This window comes from Aptenodytes forsteri, unplaced genomic scaffold, assembly GCF_000699145.1.
Source record: "Aptenodytes forsteri isolate BGI_AS27 unplaced genomic scaffold, ASM69914v1 Scaffold53, whole genome shotgun sequence".
In the NCBI taxonomy this organism is placed as follows: domain Eukaryota; kingdom Metazoa; phylum Chordata; class Aves; order Sphenisciformes; family Spheniscidae; genus Aptenodytes; species Aptenodytes forsteri.
The window spans coordinates 12140268-12161828 of record NW_008795909.1 but is presented as its reverse complement, the minus strand read 5'-3'; the positions used below and the strand labels follow the sequence as shown (position 1 = coordinate 12161828).

General features: G+C 34.4%; 1 protein-coding gene across 10 annotated transcripts in view; it reads left to right on the top strand.

Annotated features, from left to right (window-relative positions):
• The window catches only part of SLMAP (sarcolemma associated protein), a 104636-nt gene that overhangs the window by 59091 nt on the left and 23984 nt on the right, over positions 1-21561 (top strand). For 4 of the 10 annotated variants that reach the window (XM_009284471.2, XM_009284467.2, XM_009284460.2 and 1 more), the window contains exons 9-16: positions 1030-1167; positions 2462-2630; positions 2716-2766; positions 3338-3388; positions 7712-7774; positions 14083-14139; positions 17520-17600; positions 17863-17922. In XM_009284471.2, the coding sequence (XP_009282746.1) occupies positions 1030-1167; positions 2462-2630; positions 2716-2766; positions 3338-3388; positions 7712-7774; positions 14083-14139; positions 17520-17600; positions 17863-17922 (670 nt within the window). The remainder of the gene's footprint in view (positions 1-1029; positions 1168-2461; positions 2631-2715; positions 2767-3337; positions 3389-7711; positions 7775-14082; positions 14140-17519; positions 17601-17862; positions 17923-21561) is intronic. The other 6 variants (XM_009284463.2, XM_009284464.2, XM_009284462.2 and 3 more) reach the window with 5 other exon arrangements.

Here is a 21561-nt window from a genome sequence, read left to right as displayed (position 1 = left end):
AGAACGTGATGCATATAGTGCTGTAATAAAAAACCTTACCTTACGAGATATCAGTTAAATACATCTTTTTATATTGTAATAGTTCTTGACAGTTTTGTTAATGGCTGGAGTTTTATGTTTACTTCTAGCTTTCTTCTCCTTTCCAATTCTATACTAAGAGAAGAATCTTTTCATTTATTATACTTTTTCCTCTTTACTTTGACTCTTGGGGGAGAAATATTAATTTAACTTTGGTAAGAGGTTTGCTTAAGTGCTTCCTGCCACAGACTTTTCTCTCCACACAGAAGAATTATTGGGTCCTGGTTGAAAATTGTCCTTTAATAATTATTATATAATGTAGTTTTGAATGCAGTTTTGTTTAAAGGTGTTTTGGTATGTTTTGGTGGTTAAGAACTAAGTCAGAGCTTGCTACACAAAAAAAAAAAAGTATGAATGAAGAAACAAATCTTGAGCTATAAGGAGGAAACTCTATACACCATTTAGTTGTGCTGCTATCACCAGCTGATGCAAACTTCTAGAGCATTCCTTGCCTCCTGAAGACCCAGCTGCCTCTTGAGTAAGGGGATCTTAGTTTAGATGCCTTTCCACATTATGGAGTTCAGAAAAAGCTTTAGAACGCTTCCTGGGAGCCATTTGGCTTATATAATAAGTTTAAAACTTCTTTTGCTGGGTGAAAGGTATGATGAAATCTATTGATTACATTGAATCACAAAATATTATAAAACTTTAACAGTTTATCACAAACCAGAAGAGAATGGGGGAGATGGATCATATGTTTCAGTTCTTTATTCCTATCAATCACAAATAATTGTATAACCTACTGTGGGGTTTTTTGTTTGGGTTTTTTTTTTTTTTACACATGCATGAAGCTAATATATTTTCACATAATCTGTTCTTTAAGTAGAACATTACAAAGGCTTGTATAGCTAGCATTTTTGCCAGGACTTGATCTGTTTGTTTAGCCCTAATGTGTATCTTTTTTTTTTTTTTTTTTTTTTTAATTTATTGCATCATAATTCTATCTTACAGAGGAGTTTAAGCAATACAGAAGATGAATGTACTCACCTGAAAGAAATGAATGAGCGGACTCAGGAAGAATTAAGAGAATTAGCTAATAAGTACAATGGAGCTGTAAATGAAATTAAAGATCTTTCTGACAAGCTAAAGGTAATGACAGAAATTCATCTGACTTACGATGATACTATAATGCATGGAGCAAATAAATACAATTTAATTTCTAATGCAGCAATCAAATAAAGGTTAAGAAACTTTTTAAACAACAGGTAAATGAAAGAAAGATGCACATCATCTTTTACATGTTCTTTTGCTTTACATTTAATGTATCTGAAAGCATCATCAGTTAAGTAAATTGCTAAAAAGGTTCCCTTTTCATTCACTTTGAAAGTTACCAGATTTTCGGAGCTGCAATATATTTTAATAGAAAATTACATATGGTATAAAACTTTATATTTAGCTGCTTTTATATAGACAAATAACTTTCAACAAAAACATCTTACAGTTAATGGGAATGAAAACTAGAATTAGAAATAAATTTGCATTTCATGTTGCCTCTTTGTGCAGTTACAAACATAACTAGCCTACCATATAGTATTAATATGGCTCAGCTTCCAGGAGGAAGGAGCATGCTATATCAGGTTGGTTATTAAACTCAATGTCTAAGTCTATTAATATTTAAAGGTCCTTTATGCTGGAGAACAAAATAATCACAGTATGGTAAAGCCTGTTCCCAAAGAGTCTCCAATCTAGATAAGTAGAAGACGTGGAGGAGGAAGGTAGTAGTGTTCTCTTTGTAGACCTGAGACAGTTGTTGCGTTTGTCTTGGGCAAATACTGGAATTTGAACTTAGGTTCTTTGAGTCCTAGTTCAGCACCTCAGACAGAAGATTTTTCTTTCCAAATTAAACTGTTAAATTGCTGGTCTTAAGGCAATCGGTTTCCCAATTATGAGTTAATCACTGATGATGCTGAGTATGCACAGAAGGATCAAAATAGAAACTTATTACCTAGCTTTGAGGCAGGAGAGTCTTTAAAACTTATTATAAAGAAATCCAGCAAGGAAGAAGATGTGGCTTTCAATCAAGTTGGTGTGTCCAATGTGCATTCAGTTCATAAGGACTCTTGGGTTTTGATTGATTCGAGATGCTAGGAGACTTTGGGTGTTTCTTAGCTCTTGGGCCCTAGTACTGTTCCTGTAAAATTTAGGTTCCTCAGACAAAAAGTTAGTTAAGGTATTTTGAGGTTCTTTCTCTCTGTTATTGTGCTTGAAGTGAAATTTATAGAAAAATAAGAGTAGAAAAATTTTGCATTGTTTCCATTTTCTTTACCTGACTAGCAAAGAAAGTTACTTATGTACGTTCAGTTACACAAAAATCAAGGAAATCTATTCCTTTACATGTTAATTTTGATTTGTTTGGGGATTTTTTAAATCTTTTTTTGAGCAGGTAGCAGAAGGAAGACAAGAAGAAATCCAACAGAAAGGACTAGCTGAGAAAAAAGAATTGCAGCATAAAATAGATGAAATGGAAGAGAGAGAGCAAGAGCTTCAAGCAAAAATAGAAGCTTTGCAGGCTGATAATGACTTCACCAATGAGCGGCTAACTGCTTTACAAGGTTAGTCACTAGTGGGGAAGAAACTTTGATTACTTGTTTTTCTTTTAATCTGTGAAATATCTTTTTCTTGGACTTCTGTTTACAGTACGGTTAGAACATCTTCAAGAGAAAACTCTTAAAGAACACAACAGCTTAGGTAGGTGTGATCAGTTTCTTGTTTCAAGCTGGTTTCCAGATTTGCTGTTCAAATACTTTTATTATAACAATCTTGTGGTCTAGGGGCCTGGCAAAAGAATAATGTTTTGCAGTTATCCCAGTAGTGCATTCTTGGTTATCACTTGTTAACATTGAAAGACGTGGCCACAATGGAATGCCAGTAGAGGGCACTGCTGTTGTAAGCGTTCAGACTTCTGGGTCACTGCTCAATTTAGAGCTCTGTTTGCACCCCCTCAGCTCCAAGATTTTGAAGGTTTTTATATACATATATACGTATATACAAAAGGATTTTTTAAATATAGATGCGTGTGTGTGATAGGCAGTAATTCTTTGGATGATAGTAACCTCTTACATGTTTGAACAAACAAGAACATGATCTGTAGTGCTGGAAAACACATTAAATTTTGCCTGTTTTGTTTGATTAGATTAGATACTTAGAAGGAGGAGGTAGTATGAAAAGCCAGATGCATTTCACAATGCTGTATTTATAAAGAAACAAAACCCAAAACATTTTGCTTGGTTCCAGAAATAATACCCTTTCTTAATCCTAGGCATACAAGTTGACGACTTCATACCTAAAATTAATGGGAGCACAGAGAAAGGTAGTGTATCTTAAGGCTACCTTTTGTCTTATGGTTGATGTTTGAAGTTGAACAAATTCAAAATGTTCTCTAAAGTTTTACTTTGAATAATATTCCCTTTAAAAATGAAAATGAATTTGTCCACTCCTCTGACCAGCACTTTTTTGCTTAGACTTTCAGTCTAGGTGTTTTTAGAAAGCCGTAAAATGTGAGCCAACTTGGAAGTTGTCTTTTTTTTTTTTTTTTTTTTTTTTTTTTTGCTTGTCTTTGGACTCTTACTGGAATCAGTAGGAGTCTACTGATTGATGTCAGGCTTGTGACACAAGAATGTGGGAAAACTCATTGACTTTTTTCCTCTTAATTTTATTTTCCCTTGCAAGACAGATACATACCATTTTTCTAGTAAATTGGGTATGGTAAGTAAAGTCAGCAAAACATACTTTTTTTCCTAACTATAATGTATGAAAAATGTGAGTCTATGAAATACATAAATAGTGAAAACTAACTTCTTAAAACTCAGGAGTGTATTTATGTAAAACAGGAGTGAATACAGATTGAACTAACTGATGGGGGTTTTTAAAGACCAATTAGTTAAAGCTAAGTATTTTAATTAATGTGTCTTACCATACACTTGAAGTTTTTTGAATAAAATTGTCTGATAAGAACATGCCCAATATCACACATAGTGAAGATTATTCCAGTTATGACTCTAAATTCACTAAATTGTTCCATTGGCTAAGATATATTTGTCCTCTTAGGTTCATTTTAAATTTTTCCTTGATGTAGCTTTCTTCAGCATTTGCTGTGTCTTGCTGGATAGCAAAAGCTCTGAGGAATGGTGGTAGTATTAGTTGGAAGGATGGGGCACTTACATAAAGAACTTGTTTTAACTAATATTCACAGTGTTTTTAAGGATTACTGTGTACATTTTTGAAGCAAAATTTTAAAACTTTCTATGCTCTAATTCTTAGCTTTTTACCTTTTTTGTTTTGTATTATAAATTAAGAGCTTCTTAACTAGGGAGACTAATAGCAAAATAAGAGGCATAACCTCATGTCTATTCTTATTTGGAGCAGGAGGAGAGGTCTGTTAAACACTTACAAGAACTGTACAAAAACCTCCCCTTAATCTAAGTCCTAGTTATCCCCTAATGTCTTAACATTTTAGGCACTTAGCTATGATGCATGCTGAGATTAGCAAGCAGGAGACTTAATGTCTGTTCCCACTTTTCTGGACTGCCATACTTTGGTTTTAGATAGATTGATCCATCTTGCTGATGCATAATTTTAGGTTGGTAATGCTCTTAATGCTTGATAGAATGGTTAAGAAATAAATTTGCTTTTAAGTTTGTTTTTTTTTAAAAATCTTTCACCCCAGAAAATAGTTAACTTCTTTACAAAGCAAAACTGAGGTACTATATAGGGATTGTGATTCTTCATTTTAATCATTTAAACTTTAAAAAGACTTTGGAAGTTAGGTTGGAGGTTATTCAAAAAACATGCAATACTGTGAACAAAAGTAGCCTAGAGCTGAATTGAATCATTTAGTAAAAGCTTTCAAGCTTTGAGTGCAAAAACGTATTGTTTTTTAGAGAAATAATTGATAACATCACACTAAATACGATTTTTTTAACGAACACGTTTTTTGTTTGTTTTAAAATTGTTGGTAGGGATGTCTTGTTAGTTTTTTATATACTGCTACCTCTTATCAGTCTGAGTTTAAAAATTATCTGAAACATTTCAAAATTGAATTTATTATGTGATTATAACAAATAACACTGTATCACTGATACTCACTTTTTTGTCAAAGTTGAAGCAATCTGTTTTTGACTTATTTGGATTGCATAAGAGTCAAAATGTCATCTGGATGGATTCATGAAAATACAGATTCCTCCATCCTATGAGTAACAGTAGAACTTACGCTTAAACCTGGGAGTTTTAGGAAGCTGTCTGCCAATTTCTTTTTCTTTATGAATATAGACAACATATAACTGCTCATTCAAGTTGTCTTTCTGTGTGTTTATACAGTCTATCACCTTTTTCTGTCATGTATCTACCATACTATTTTATTATTCTATATTTTAGCATAGTTTTCCATTATTCTCTCTGTTGTACCACATTCTTCTGCAGCTCTGCTATACCTGGTCCATCCACATTTCTCTGGCATTTTACAGCTTGCTGGCCTGTGTTCTCTTCATGACAGTCTGTGCCTTTCTGTATCTTCCTGTCCTTTATCTAGCCCTTGTATAATGGCAGATGGGCAGTAATTTTCTCTGCCAGATTTTGGATTTTGTTCTCTTGAAAGCAGCAGGAGGCAGTTACCGTTTTGTTTTTTGCCGAGTAGTCTTGCATTACTTTAGAAGAGCTAAGAATTTAGGGTCTATAATGTAGATTCAGCAACTTTGGCAGTGAAAGAGGTTGTAGATATTTTGCGTAAGGAAAAGACCTCACAGTTGAAAGCAGAAGTCAGATATTTTTTTTTTGTGCTAAATAGCCTGTAAGGGAATAAAAAAATGTTTCCTCTATTTGTATACAAAGGTATACGTACCTTCCCTTCCACCCCGTCAGAGGAAAACGGTAAAACCATGTAAAATCAGTATGCTTTTTAAGATTCCTTTTGTCTCTCTATCTCTCAAAACTTCAGGTCAAGTCCTCAAGGTGTGTTTGTAGGCATACTACCTAGCCACTGCAAGAATAACGGTTTTACATTACTTTTTTCTGTGGATGATGTCTATAACATTAAAAGAGCTGTACTCTGAGTAGAGGAACTAAGAACTCATGTTATAGTCTCTCTAGAGGCTTTTTATAACAAAGTGTATTAAGATGATGATGGTTAGGCATTCATTTTGTCTCATTGCACATATAGAAATTCTGGTGCAGAAGAGAGTAACTTGCTTATACATCAAGCCATTGATAAAGGTTGTGTAGAACTGAGTTATTTCAGTAAGTGGTATGTTTCTCAGTGAGTTGCACCACACCTGGTTTTCATATTTAAGTTTTGCGAGCCATATATTATATAAAGAAAGAGATAAGAAATTTGTATACAGTCACTTAGAGGATCATGTAAAAAGGCTAAAAAAAAAAATGTTTAAACATGGAAAATAAATGTTATAGCCATGGTGCTGTCTTTTAAAAGCCCTGTCCTTGTGGGTTAGAAAAAAGTTTACTTTTTTCAGAGTAACTTTGAAATATAGTAAAGCTTAGTATTACATACTGGATCTTAACAGCTAAGCTTCTGACATCAGAACCTAATGACTGAACAATTTTCTTAGAATGTAACACATTTTGTGGTTTATGTGCTAAAAAGCAGCCTCTTCAGATTGCTAGATTCTTGAGGTCAAAGGATTTTTGAGGCTATTTAGAAAGGAAGTGTTAGCACCTTTTTACTTGAAGAGATGCAAGAATCTGATAGAGTTGGGACCTGAACAAGGTCATATAGAAGGACTTGGGTAAGCCTGGGAACTGAGCCCAGTTTTAGGATCTCTACTGGTGAACTGTCCTTTCAGAAATTGTTGTTTCTGTGCAGTGAAACTTTGCTCAAAAAGTAAAGGGAGATATTCAGCAAGACTTTTAAAATGAATGTTTTTCATTTCAAGAGGGTATTAGATATGAAGAGTAAACATGAAGACTAAAGAAAAACTTATTAAATGCCCTTTTAAAGCTAATAAAAAAATGCTGAAGAATATAGGTTAAATACATGTTTCTTATTTCTTCAATGCTTGGATTTGGTATTTGCAATTATCCATGTCTGATTATAAATTAATGAATGGGAGGAACTATAGAGGCATCAGTGCTATGGAGTTGCATGTTTCAGTATGTCCTCTTATGTATTGTAAATTTATTGTGGTTTAAATATCACTTATGTGCATTAATCTTTTTGCCAAAAATATGAAGTTGTCCATGGAAATTTAGTGGAAGTCATTTGTCACCACCTAACCTGAAAGAGCAATACAGCAAATGCCAAATGCATAATGTTTGGACTTTCAATAATTGGTTCTTAATAAATTTTGTTAAAGTTTTTTTTTTAAATAGTTTCTATTGAGGTAAGGGGTTCTTTATTATGCTTAAGAACTGCTGTTAGAATTTAGTATTTAAAAGTACCCTTTGAAAATGCAGTTAAAGTACTTCTTTCTTCTGATCAGCTCAAAAGAGTAATCTATTTTCTGATATCACTCAGACATCATTTCAATTACATGTCTTGTCTGCTTGCATATTAACTCAGATTTCAAAAGTTCACTGTAAATACACAATTACAGATATTGTTAATATACCTTTCAAATTTTTTTGTTGCATCAATTTGAAAATGATAAGAAGATGTAAACTTAAGTGTTTCTTTCTTTACTAGAGCACTTTCTTTCAAAGAGTGGAGGGGACTGCACTTTTATTCATCAGTTCATAGAATGTCAGAGTGAGTACAAGAGTGTTCATCACATTTGCTTTAAAAACAACAGAAAACCCAGAAAAGGTGGATAAAAACCAGAATTTGTCACTAATATTTAATATTTCTGTAGTAGCAGAAATTTTCTAAGCATAGAATTGTGGCATTGTGATATTAAGCAGATGCCTGTAGTAGTAAGAGGATATCTTTGCTCTTGCAAAGCGATGATCACGTTGTCTCTTCTTAACAGTTAATCCATTATTGTCCTCCAGCCAATACAAGGGTGGTAATGTTGCCACATGAAGTTTAAAACTGAGTGTAATTTTTCACCTGTTACGAATTAAGAAGTTGAAAGCCTAACACAGTCAGTTTAAGCAAACATCACAAGCAGCAGTAGGACAGAGATAAGGTGATGATGCCTTTTTTTCATTTCACATATCTATAATTTATCTGATAATTGAAGGTCTTACACATTCTTCAAATTAGTTGTTGCAAAGAACAAAAAGGAAAACAATACCTTAATTTTTATGTGGAAATCTAAGAGGTTCTTTTAAGAAAAATAGAACATAAATATGCAATACCAATCTTTCTAAAGATGTGTTATTCTGGAATGAGAAACATGTTTTTCAAAGCAGATGGCTTTTGAAAATGAGTAATAAAACAGTGCAGTCTGCATATCTATAATTAAAGAAAAACTTAAGATATTAATACTTCTTGTCCACTGAGAGAAAAATATCATTAGGATGAAGAGAGAAAAGTGCTATTAAACTTCAAAGAAAACTCATTTGTAGCATAAAGAATTACTTTTTGACTTAAGAGTTTACAGAAATTATGTACCTAAAGTTGAGCAGAGAGAAGTTTTTATAAGCAGAAATAAGTCAGTATCTTTTTTGACATTATGCCCATTGGACTTTTTCCCTTTTAAGTTCCAATAAGGAAGTGTAAGAGACTTGTTTGACTTTACTCCTTGTGATATGAATTGCAGTGCTATAATTGAATGACAGGATACTGCTAATGTTTGTCTAAAAATTTAAACTATTTATTTGAACGATGTTTATTTTTAAAAGTGAATGACTGGTAGCTGTCTTCTATCAGGCTGAAGTTTAACATAATTTTAAATTTTGCAAAGATCTTGTATGAATCCTCTTTATTCAGTACATAAAAATGAACTGAAGTTAAGTTTCAGTAAAAGTATTTTTTGTCTAGAGTGAAAATGAAGAGCACACTGAGCAATGTTCAAATACAAATTGGTTGCCTGTTTTCATTGTTTGGATGTTAGCTTAACCCATTTTAGCAAAACTTGTATTAGTATCACCTCTGCAAGCTAAATGTGACCAGTCCTGTCACTATTGAGAAGCAAAAGCGACCACCAAGATCTAGTAAAAGATTCTAACATGCAACAGAAGTAGTAATAAGAGAGTAAAATTAAGATCAATTTACTTATGCCTCCCCTTTCTTGAGAGATGGAAAGCTAGATTAAAGATGCTGTAAGGCCTCAATTGCCTCATTTTTAAGAGAATGAGTAAGAGTTCAAAGAGTTCAGTATTCTGCATTTTTTGTGACAGTATAAGTTTTTACTATCTAATCAAGAACAAAAAAGATTCCAAGACAGCAGCTCATGTATTTATTTCTGGACTGAAAGCTTGCCTTTCCCAAATTCAAATATGTTTAGTCAGGCCCCACAAAATCATGAGGTTGAAAACCTGCGAACTGCGGGATCTATTATTTTCGTTTTGTATGTAAGTGCTACCCTTCAGTCCTACTCGGGCTCTTTGCTCTCTGCAGCAGTGAGGGTTGGGAACTAGTGGGGAGAAAAATTATAGTTTCAGAGATTGCCAGGAACTGGAGTTTTAAGACATGTAGCAAGTACTTAAGTGTAGAACAATATCATAAAGATTGGCAATATTGAGAAAGAATACATCGTTCATCATATGACACTATGCATTTTTTGCCCAGAGGTTTAGGTATTGGGAGAGGAACAGGTTTATTATTTAAAAAAATAATAATAGAGTAAAAATCCCAGAAATAGGAGTCACTCATTGAAGTTGTGTTATGTAGGGTTTGCTGTTTTGTAATAGAAGCAGAGGAATTAAAACTGTAGGATCTGCAAACCGTAAGAGAAATCTAAAAAGAAGGGAGAATTGGGATAACCATGAAGTTTGTACAGAAGAGAAGGTTCTGACTTGTGCTGGTACAGCGGGGAAAGTGCTCATCTCCATAGTTCTGGGGAAGAAGCACTTAAACTGGGAAGGCACAAGCAGAGAAATGAGGAAAAACAGCTTGAGTCAAGGAAGTGGACTATGTAAGATAGCACAAGAAGGAAAATTAGATGATTAAACAATCTAGTATTCTGTACAAACAGTTGCTACAAAGGTATAAGGCAATTGAAAGTGCTTATTGGTTCAGAGCAATCAAGACCTCTCAGGATACTAAAGCTAGAATTTTTTTGGTGGGGGAGAAATAACAGGACACTAAAATCTTATTCAAGCTGCGTTGCAACTGCTTAACTTGGGTAGCATTGTTTGTAAAATCCGGCTTCTGTAGGTTTTTAAAGATATTATTTATTTATTTTTATTTTTTAAGCAGAATACAGCTCATGATATCATCCAGTAACCTGTCCTGATCTACAACATCTGTAGAAAGTTATGAAATCTTGCTCTGAATGATCTGGGAAGTCTGTTACTTTCTGATCATTACATCCAGTTCACTTGTTGCTCATTTCATAGCTTTTTATTTTTTTTGGTAACAACTGGTGAAAACCAGTGACATTGACAGCAAAAGTCATGGTGCTTCTTTTTGATTAGTACACGATACGAGTTATTACCAAAAATGGTGATGATGTATAAGATAAGAGATATTTGGTGCCCTGCTAGCTTCCTATCTTTTGCTCCAATCTAACTCTTCTTTATTTGTGTCCTTATTTTTTCCTCATTTTGTGATTTTTTTTTTTTTGCATTTATGATTTTAAATGCAAGTCAATTTTTTGCTTTTTTACTAAGTTTTTGTCCTTTTTAATTTATCTATCTAAAATAGAATAGTTTTTGGATGGATTGAATGGCTATTTTCAACTTTTCCATGACTTTGACCTGCAGGTGGCAAGTAAAGTTAAAGCTGCTTTGTGTCACTTTTTTCAAATGGTTTGAAATTTCTGTGTTGAGGGCCATGTTTCCTTTCATTGGTCTTCAAAACTGGCCTCCTTCAAAGACTAATTTGATACAAAAACATAAATGTATTGGGGTATGTTACTTAAGTAATCATTGTAATGTTAACAGATCTTAACTATTACATTACAAATAGTGGTAGGCAACCTAAATCTAAAAGGGAGTTTTTAAATTGAAAAGATAGGAAGTGCCTAAAAACCTAAAGGAAAGCTGCCTTTGAGCTGCATTCATCAGCAAAAAGAAACATACCCTATCTTAAAGATGAACTGAAAGCTTAACTTCAAAGCAGATTGTTTCAGTAAAAATTATTATTATTTATGATATGTATCAGTAATTCTTCGCTTTCTGTTAAGCAGTGACTGGATAGCATGAAAGATAAAAATTATTTGCGCCAGAAATTAAAGCTGGGATCCTTACTCTAATTTATATTTTGGTAGCTAAAAATGCACATCTTGATTCAGGGGAAAATGTGGATTGATCAAAAAAAAAAAAAAAATCAAGTTTATGAAGTTTTCTGAAATAGTAATGTGAAAAGATGCAGATATCTGAAAAAGGGAAGTTTTAAAGATATTGTTACATCTGCTTTTACTTTGTTGTCTGGATTCTGCCATTTTTAGTGACTAGGGTGGTAACAGTGCAGAATAAGATTTTATGTAGTTCAATTACATCAACATCCAGTTTTCTGTTTATTATCTAAATATACAGAGGCATGCTGAAATAAACTATTTTTTTGTTGGCTTTGAAATATACTAATGCATTCTTAAAACACAGAGAATGCTTACTTGTTTTGTAAGTTAGGAGATATGTCAGCCATCAAGTGAAAAATACTGTCTGTGCCAGCTTTGGGTCACACTGGGCGAGGGGACTTGTGTGTTACTGCTGAAGTTCTTTGCTGAAGAAATAGTGTCAAGAAGAAAACTTTTGTACAAATGTTGAAGTTCATAATGAACATTAGAAAACTGTAAGCCACCATGGAAAAGAAAAAAAAAGTTTGCAGGTTTTTTTAGTCACAGGAATTGAGAATTCTTAAAAGTGTAAAGAGCTGCTGCAAAGATTTCAGTTTGGAAAAACATCTGGGTCAAGAAGACTAGTTTCTTTATTTTGTACTATAATTATTCTGGTTTTAACAGTTACTGAATTTTGAAAACTCCCAAGATCCATCAATTCATAATGCTAAGTTTTCTTCTGTAAACTGATTATAGAAGCCTATTTTAAGCTAACAGTCCAGTATAGATGAGGTGTTACCCCTTCAGATGAAGCAGTTGATAGCTACTTTGAGTATATGGTTTTTGCATTCAGCTGATTTTTTCAGACTTATGGGCAGAATTCTTCAGCTGCTTTCTTGCTGCCTTCCTCCCCACCCCTCTTCCAGCCTCAGTTGAGTCCTGGAATAATCACATTTGAAGACTTTCGTTTAGTGGGTTTTTTTGTTTGTTTGGTTTGTGGTTTGGGGGGGTTTTTTGGTTTTTTTAATGAAAGAGGGCTCATGATACCACTCAGTAACTCCTCACTTGTGGCTGCAGTAACTTGATTCCCTCTGAGGTGCCTTCCTCAGTCTATGTACAGCAACTCTCTCCAGCTCTGATGAACTCGCGACTGTTCTGAACTTGGATGATGAGTGATCTGCTACAGTTGCTTGAGACCTGAAGCCAATCCTGAAAATCCAGTGTGCTGTTCAGTGTATTTCTGAAGCACTATTTGTAAAATGTTATAGGAATGCAGGACAATATTTGTAGATAAAAGTAGATGGAGGGAATATCTCTTTTAGACTGGTTTGTCTGGCTGTGGGGCAGGAAAGGGGACAGGACAAGCTTTTGGCCATGCAAACGCTTCTTCAGACCTCAGGGGTTTTTTGTCTGAAAGCTTGTTTACTATCTGGGATTGAAAAAGATATCTCCATGCAAATGTCCTGCCTCTGTCCTTAGATTGTCATGGTTACAGCAACATGCCATAGGAGGAGTACAGAGACTTCTTAATCTTCAGAGCTACTTGAAGCTGGAAATGCTGACTAAAGCTTGCTATTTTTTTTTTTAAACTAAAAATTTGAAAAGAATTTACTGTCATCCAGCTTCCTTAATCTGAACTCTCCTGTGTGCACTGTTTGTCCAGTCTTCTCTGCGTCTCAGTTCCCTGTTAACAGCACATGGGGTAGCCAGCAAACTGGGTTCCCTGCCTGATGGTCCAGGATCTGGCAGGAAGAGCACAGAGTGGAGGCGGAGGCAGCTTCAAGCCTGGTGTTTCAGTGGGTGTTAACAGCTTTCAACATTGTCTAAATTGCAAGATCTACTGCATAGAAATTGATTATGTGATCTGTAAGATAGGTGACCCTCGATAATCTTGCATGCTGGCATTGCTAGCTGGTTGTTAAGGAATTAGAAATAATGAAGTCTCCTGCGAAAAAGAAATTAATTAATTATTGGTTCACTGGTTCTTTTAGTGTCTTTCATTAATCCAAACCTCTTCTTCCCTTGGTCTTTGCCTTCATGTCCTAGCTGGACTTAGGATGAAGTTAGCAATCTAGTCTCAAATTCCGTGTGTTAGGTTTTTATGCACCTGACATACATGAATAGACTTCCCTGTCAAAGCTCTATGTAAACTTAATTTTTGTGAACCTGAATGTGATGAATGCACAACTTTCTGGAATTTTGTGCAGCTCTCTGAAAGTTTTAAGCTAAGAAAGGCTGTTTCTGTGTACCTTTCATAGGCACTGTTAAAGCAGTTGTGATGTGGAGGTGGCTTCTCAATTGCTGTTTTGATATGGCATATTTCTAGATTTCTACTGTCTGGTGGATATCTATTTCAGGCAACCAGCTCTTAGAATTCCTTTTTCTGATAACTATAACTTGAGAAATGTATTATTTATTGCTCCCAGTTAGATTTAAAAAAAAAGAGTTCATAAAAATTAATTTTCCTAACTTCTCATTAGTGAACTGAAGCATTAGTAATGTAAGCTAATAAATTGTAGAAGAAGTAATTATGCACTTTATTACAAAGTTCCGTTAGGCTTGCGTGCTCTGTTTCATTATTCCATGCCAGAATCAAGTTTTTGTTCAAGCCCGAGTAGGAAGTAATATTATCAGCTTTTAATTTGGTCATGGAATGTAGTCTACGTAGATGTGTGCAGGGAAAAGCTTGCTTAATTTGAGCTTGGAAAGTAACACTTATTTTGTTTGGCAGACAAGATCATAGATGAAGGACATCTAACCAAAGTGGAAGAAACAAAGCTTTTGAAAGGTTAGATTTCTGGATTATTTAACTGGTTTTGAAGCATGTCCTTTATGTCACTTCAGTGCATGTTCTGTCTTAAACTAGCAGTTTGAGTTTTGTTGAATACTCAGGAAAAAAAATCAATGAAGGAGAGGTATGTTGTTTACTGAACTCTGCTCCAAATACTATTGTAGGGTAAAAAGATTTAAAGGAAACAATTTTTGAAGATTGAGTGCATGAAATGCTAGTCTCAGTTTTGACTGAGTTCTTACCTGAATGTGCATTTAAAAAAAACACGATTTTTGTAAATTGATTTAAATCTTTAGTGCCTGCATAAAATTCAAACAGGTTTTTGTTTTTATTATAGGACTAAATAGAAACAATGCTTGGTCTCATTTTAAGTTTTAAATAAATGTGTATTTTCGTTTGACTTTTTTCTAACTTACACCCTCATAACTTTAAAATAACTATTAACCTCCTAAACGTGCCTTTTCCAAGTAAAATATAAATGTGCATCTCTAACTCTTTTCTCTTCTGTATAAAACAAGTGAAATACAAGGATCTAATTAGAAAAGATTTACGTTATCAAGGAACAGTCATCCTTACCTTGCAGTGCCAAAATCAGGAATGCTAGAAAGTGTGTAGATCAATATTTCCTATGTGTCTAATAATGTCAGATTGTTTGGACTTGTAGGCTGACTCCACTTTTGTAGCTTTTTATTAATGTCTAGACATACTAACTCATTTCTTTACCCTCTGTCCTTCTGCAAAGTGTTATTGTATTGAATAAATGTTAGCTTGTTAAAAGTTCTGGTATTTTAGAGACTTTTCAATTTATCTTCTCTTACCTTAATGTATGAAATTGCACCTTTAATTTGTTTCTGTACATGAGTAAGCTATAGACAACATGCCATATTTGGCAAAAGAATGCATACGGTAACTGTAACCTAACGCTTGCATGCCAGTTATCTTGCAAAGCGGTGAGCTATTTTTAGTGTTTGTTAATATATTCTAACTTGTCAAGTAAGTATGATGTCAACACATTTTAATATACTTCATCATTTTGGCTATATTTATTCAGCTCAGTTTTATTATGGGAAATGGAGACAACTGCTGTGAAATAATATAGTACAGGAAAGAGTTTTGTGCTTATGACTCTGGTTCCAGAATAGGAAGCAGGTTTCTAAACCGTTTCTCTTTTTGAATTCTGCTGTTTCAGATGTAGAAACTGATGCATCTTTCCTCTAGTGCCTAATCTTGTTCATTGTTTCAGGGGGAGGAGGATAGGAGGGAGGAAAAAACTGGTCTACCCGTGGGTGGGTAGGAGGGGAGTATGGGAGGGAGGTGGGGGGAGAGAGAATTAATTCAGTGGTTGGAACTTGCACTGTTCCTCCCGTTTCGCACAGAGCAAGAAAGCTGTGTTTCCATGTATGACCAGATATGGTAAAGTTAGTTGGATACAGATATTGGTCAGCTTAGGGCTTCTGGATTGGCTGCTAATATAAACAACATGGGTGAGGCTTTTAAGATATACTTTTCTGAATACTTTAAAAATAATGTATTACTGTTCAGTAATTATTACAGTTTTAATGGCAATCTTGTGAGCTTGATTCTATATGATACATGTAAAATGCTTTGTATTGTAACATCTTTAGATATTAGTTAAAAACCTTGTTCCTAAAAATGGGGAAGTACCCTTTTTGTTTTAGCAAAGAACCACCCCCAAACCTCAAGTTTTAACTACTCCAGTCATTATGAGCTTTGAAGTCTGCTGAAGTCATATGATATATGTTTGGAATAGCTGCCAGGTCCGAACCCCTAATGCGCTTTAAGTGTACGGGTGCTTTCCCTTTCCCCTTCTTCTTCAGTTGATTTCAGTTACATTAAGATAGGAAGAGTCTGGCTCTTGGCAAATACAAACAAAGTAGCTGATCTTCCGTTTCACGTACAAGTGGATGTTATTCTGGCACAGAGAAATAGAAAACTTCTTGTGTTAGATGAAGAAAACATTTTTTTTCTATTAACCTGTCTGTGTTTTGTCATCTTGCTAATTTCCCAGTGTAAGTGCACAGGTTGTCTTCAGTTTCCACTTCTTTCATTTTGGGTTTGTTTAGTTCTGTTTGTTCTTGTTATTTGAAAAAACAATGCACACAAGCTTTCTCATTACTCCTGTGTTTTTTACGTATTTTCATATACTAACCCTATTGGTATAACATACTTGATTTCTTTATTGCTGTGCATCTTTCTTCCTGTGTCCTGTTTTTGTTGCATCTACAGTGTCTGTGAAGGAATTATTTGTGTTCACCGTGCTTTTCTGCATGTATGGTAGAAGTAAAGTCTGTATACTGCGAATGTTGTAATGATGCCTTTTTTTATATATATATCTCCACCTGGAACTTGAGACTTGGAGGAAACCTCTATTAATCTGTGGGTGGGCAGCGATGCTGTCAAACCAAGGCTCTGCATAGTCAGTCAAGAAAGACTTCATTGCGTATAACCTCACCTGCATATTGGTGACATGGTTCCTTGCTGACAAACTTACTAGATTTGTCCACACCAGAGATGGTGTGCCTTTGTTTAATGGACCCATCAGAACCAAACTGGAATGGTTATTTAAAAAAAAAAAAAAAAAAGATAGATTATAGCCTCATAAAGTATTTGGACTCTGAGTCAGGGATACTTCTGTGTGGGAAAAGGATGCACTAGTATAATTAAGTCCCCTCACCTTTTGAAAATGTCTGGTCTCCATTAAATATCTAGAACTGGTTAAAAAAAAGGCAAACGGAAAACAACTGTGTGGCTTCACTAAGCTGCATGTAATAATGTGGTGAGTTGTGTATGAACAGTTACTTCATGAATATATTTTTTAGTGGAAAGGACATAGACTGCCTTCTCAATACAATTTGAACTGAAAATTCTTTCTAGAAATTAGCGTATTAATTTCTATTGCTGTGATTCTTCACTGGTTCATACCACACTTTGTTTTAACAATACAATATATACAAGACTTGTTGCTATTGTTTTATTTGTCCAAAATACTGAAGCACGGTTTTATTAACAGCAGTTTCTTTCTGACTTGTTACAGTATCTGCATTGTTCTAGTTTTCTTTTCTTATTTGTTCCCTGATTGAATCAGCTTTTGCACAGAGTTCCAACTGGCAAGAGTACAGCTTTAACAAAAGTTCAAGCTGTGCATGAGGCAGTTGCATCCCCTATTAGATGCTAGACTAGATTAATGACTTTAGTGATGCTGAATCCACTTTAGCCCAGACTTACAAAGAAATAAGCAACCAAACCAGGTTTTTAAATGTTTCTTCAACTATGTTGTTTTCTATCGACATTTAGCAATAGAAAGAGACTGAACAAAACATTTACTGATTGTAGTTGATTTTCCTTATCTCTTACAGAGAATCAAGCAAGAGTCAAAGAATCTGATTTGTCGGACACTCTTAGTCCAAGCAAGGAAAAAAGCAGCGACGACACTACAGGTAAGCGTTTAACTGAGATTTCTGTAACATCTAATTAGTTTGCTCATGATTAAGTGATTTAATTCATTTTGTAGAAGAGCAGAGAATGTGTGTATTATGTGGAGCCAGATACAAGCTTAGAGCAGTATTGTCCATTTGCGACTTCGTAATTAACTGTTGTAAGGTGAGAAGAACGTAAAAGCTTCTCTTTGCTTAAAGAATGCGTATATGAAAACTATCTGGTCTACCTGCTCTCTGAAAGGTGTGGTGGTTTTTTTTTTAGATGCCCAAATGGATGACCAAGATCTAAATGAACCTATTGCTAAAGTAGCTCTTCTAAAAGGTAAACAAATTTGGTTTTGTAACTTTAGATGCATAATCTGTGTGTGTATATAAATATATATATCTCTTTTTGGCTACCTGTTTTTTATCAAATGTGCATTGAAGTAGCATGCTGAAATTCAAATGTTTTAATCATGGTAGTACGGAAGAGTTGCATTTAAATATCAGTAATGATTCCTTTGGGTGATGTGGTACAAAAGCATACTTCTGAGTGTTAGTATAGAAATAATTTGTGCTTAAAGCTAGCTTCTGCACTCACCAACACTGTTCTAGGAATTTACATGTTATAACTTCAAGCAGAGTTGAGAAATAGTTCCAGCATACACTTAAGTTAGGGCTAATAGCTGTAGGGAGAAGGCATTGTTCCATCACTGACATTTTAAGCATTGCCAAATTCTACTATACAAGTTTCCATCACTGTCAGAAATGCTTCTGTTAGTTTGCACCTGATAGGTTAAAAAGAACATCTAAAATCTTTTTTTGGTTAACACACTTAAGATTTGAATTTCCTGTTGTAACTGTATCTAGAATGATTGCTGAGCCTTAGCTTTGAGCTTCATAGCTATAAAATGAATTTTTTTACTGCTCTTTACACTGAAGGACTGTACTTAAAACTTGATTAGCAAGCTAATATTTAAATATTCATGAGCTGAAAAATTTTGTGGGATATTAATTAGTTGTTACATTTAGCATACTGAAAGCTAATTTTATGCTTTATGTACAATTAGACATTTGATAGGAACTGTAAAATGATGCTTATGTTGGGATCACAAGTAAAAAGAATGTCACAGTTCTTCATGGTTCAGAAAAACAGGAAACCATAATGAAATTTAGGAGACCTGTAAAAGACCTTTTTCCTATAATTGTTCACACTTCTCTAATTTTATGACAGAAGGACTTCCAAAAATTGCATGTATTATATATGGTTCCAAACAGCAAAACTAAAACTGAGTTTGATATTTTCCAGTGGATATCAGTTCAGCAAAACAGTTTAAAAATGAGTGTTTGCGATACTGAGCATGTTGCATTTGGGTTTTGCTCTAACGTCTGCAATTAATAGCAAGTATATTCAGTGACTTCCTATGTTAGAAGGTAGGATCTGGTAATGTTGTTTGTAGTGATTATGATAGTCTTATTTTTGGTAATAAATTTGGGGTTGGCAGCAAGTTTTGTTTGGAAAAAAAAAAATCGGTTGAGAAGTATTATGTTCGTTACATATCAGAACTTTAAAACAAAAATTTGTTTGGGATACACGTTAAGGAGTTTGTTTCCCGTGAGCAGTGTCACATGCGCAGAATTCACAGCTGGAACAATCCTTTGTATGTAAACAGTACAGTAGAGAAACTGAATTCAGCCAGCTCATGTCAAAATTATTTTAATTTTAATTCTTATAGTTTTAAGGTACACTTTTGTCTTGGCTAATTTTTCAGCCATGTAAATTGAACTTTGTAATGAGTGTCAGAATAGGCAACAACTTCAAATACCTGTATTGTCATATGGGGAAAAATGTCTTATGCTGCAGACTTGACTTCTATGCATATAATGATTCTTGTACAATATATTAATAAATCAAAGTAGTTAGCTAAACATTTTAAACACATATACACTTTTTAAAAAAACAAGCAATCATGGTAGGTCCACTGACTTAGTGATTTTTCTACCTTTCTGGATTCTCAAAAAAAAAAAAAAAAAAAAAAAAAAAGGTGAGACAGAATGCTCCCATGTAGCCAAGTGAAGACTACTCATAATTGGCTGGATTTCTTAGTTATCTTCTGCAGACACATTAAAAGTAGTCCATGGACCCCTCAGGCTGAAAACTACTGATTCCCGAATTCTCCTTATATGCAAGTGAAGTCTTCCTAAGTTGTCAGAAAGGTTCGTTTAACAGCCCAAGACCAAGATAAGGCTGCTGTGAGCATGCTGCTTCCTGGATTAGAACAGTCTCATATCACGGCAAGGGTCAGGTGTAGTTATACTTTCTCTGTCCAGGGTATATTAAACTAGCAGGGAGGGTTAATTGAATTCTTAAAGGACTAAAATCAAATTTTCAGTGGTAACGTGGAAGCAGTCTTTTGCTAATTTGGATGTTCTCATTGCTTCATCTGTCTTTACCCAGTTGAAGATCTAAACCATAACCATTACTGAACTTTTAAGTGAATAAATAGAAAAATACCTATTTGCATAGACCGCTTTGCTATTGAATTACGTATTGTAATTAACTAAAGGAATAACTTTTTCTCTTGAGGCTATTTATGGGCATTCCTATTTTGTTCTCCTGAGACCATTAAAAAAATATCTGTACAATGAATCATTTGCCCTCGTAATTTTTATGAAGAGCCTGTAAACCTGCAGTTTTGTTTGAGGTTTTGTCAGAGAGCTACTTCATATGCTTGACTTTGCCCTAAAAAGGATCTTATTTGCCGCAGGAAGACTTTCATGTGGATTTGTTATGCAGCCATGTAATTAAGGAAGAGTGAGAACATTTCTGATCTGGCAGCTGTTTGGAATGCGGAAACGGCTGCTGGAAAAGGCAGCGTTCCTTTTGTTTAACTGTTGGAATTTACAAAACAAATTAATGGAACAAGAAAACGATGAGACTTTTAATTGCTGTAGTTTCCTCCAAGTGTATTTTCCATGAATAAATTTTGAGTGCATTCAGGATTTCTTTCAACTTTCTACAAGTCGGAATCTGGCAAAGAGGGGAACAGGAAAAGCTGTCAGATTAGCAGAACTGTGCTTTTTTTTTCCCCCCACGAGGTAAACAACTTTATTACTCATTAATAACAGTTCCCTGGATGCTTCTATTTAGACAGGCTATTTGTGACTACTTACTGCAGAGTTAAACACAGGTAAATGTTAAACAGATGGAAAGGAGCAATAAATGTCATTGGAAGGTTAGTTACCTTGTTCTTATCAACTTCCTTATATTTTCATTGTAGCTACAAGACTGATCCATGGAATCTTAATAAAAAGTGTTTTCAGTTGAGGGTTTGCTGGATAGTGGTAGTTTACGTAAGAAATTTTGAAAATCAGCAATGGTCTGTTGATTCAGAAAGTTTGGGAACCATTGCTTTATGTTGCAATAGCAGAATACTTTATTTTAAATATATGATACAGTTTGCTTTATGTGGATCTTATGAAGCTGGAGGAAACTCGAGGTTTTAATTGTTTATCTGACTTCACCTGAGTACTCTGAAAATAGTCATCTGAAAAATTCTGCAAAATTCTGAAAGTGAACTACTGTGAGACTTGGAGAAATATCAGCCTGCTTATAAAGTTGTTTCCATAGGCCAGGTGCATACAGAGAAGGGATCAATTGAGACCACAGCCTATGTGTGGTTCTATATCATCTCTGTTATCAAAACAAAAGTGTAAAGGCAAACATACAAGCAGAGCTCTGTTAATATCTTCATGTTTGTAAATATTAATTCAATCTGAGCTTTGTTTTTCTTTTGGTTTTATTGAAATTTTATTTTATAGATCACAAAATTGCAAAATACTCCTTCACACACCATCATGTTCTTTAATGATTTGGAAATGGTCATTTTTTCCCAAAACTGACCTATGGGTTAGACTCCTTTTCTTGGGCTAGATTGAAGGAGAAGTTCTCATGTGCTTTGGGAATGATTTGTACAGATCA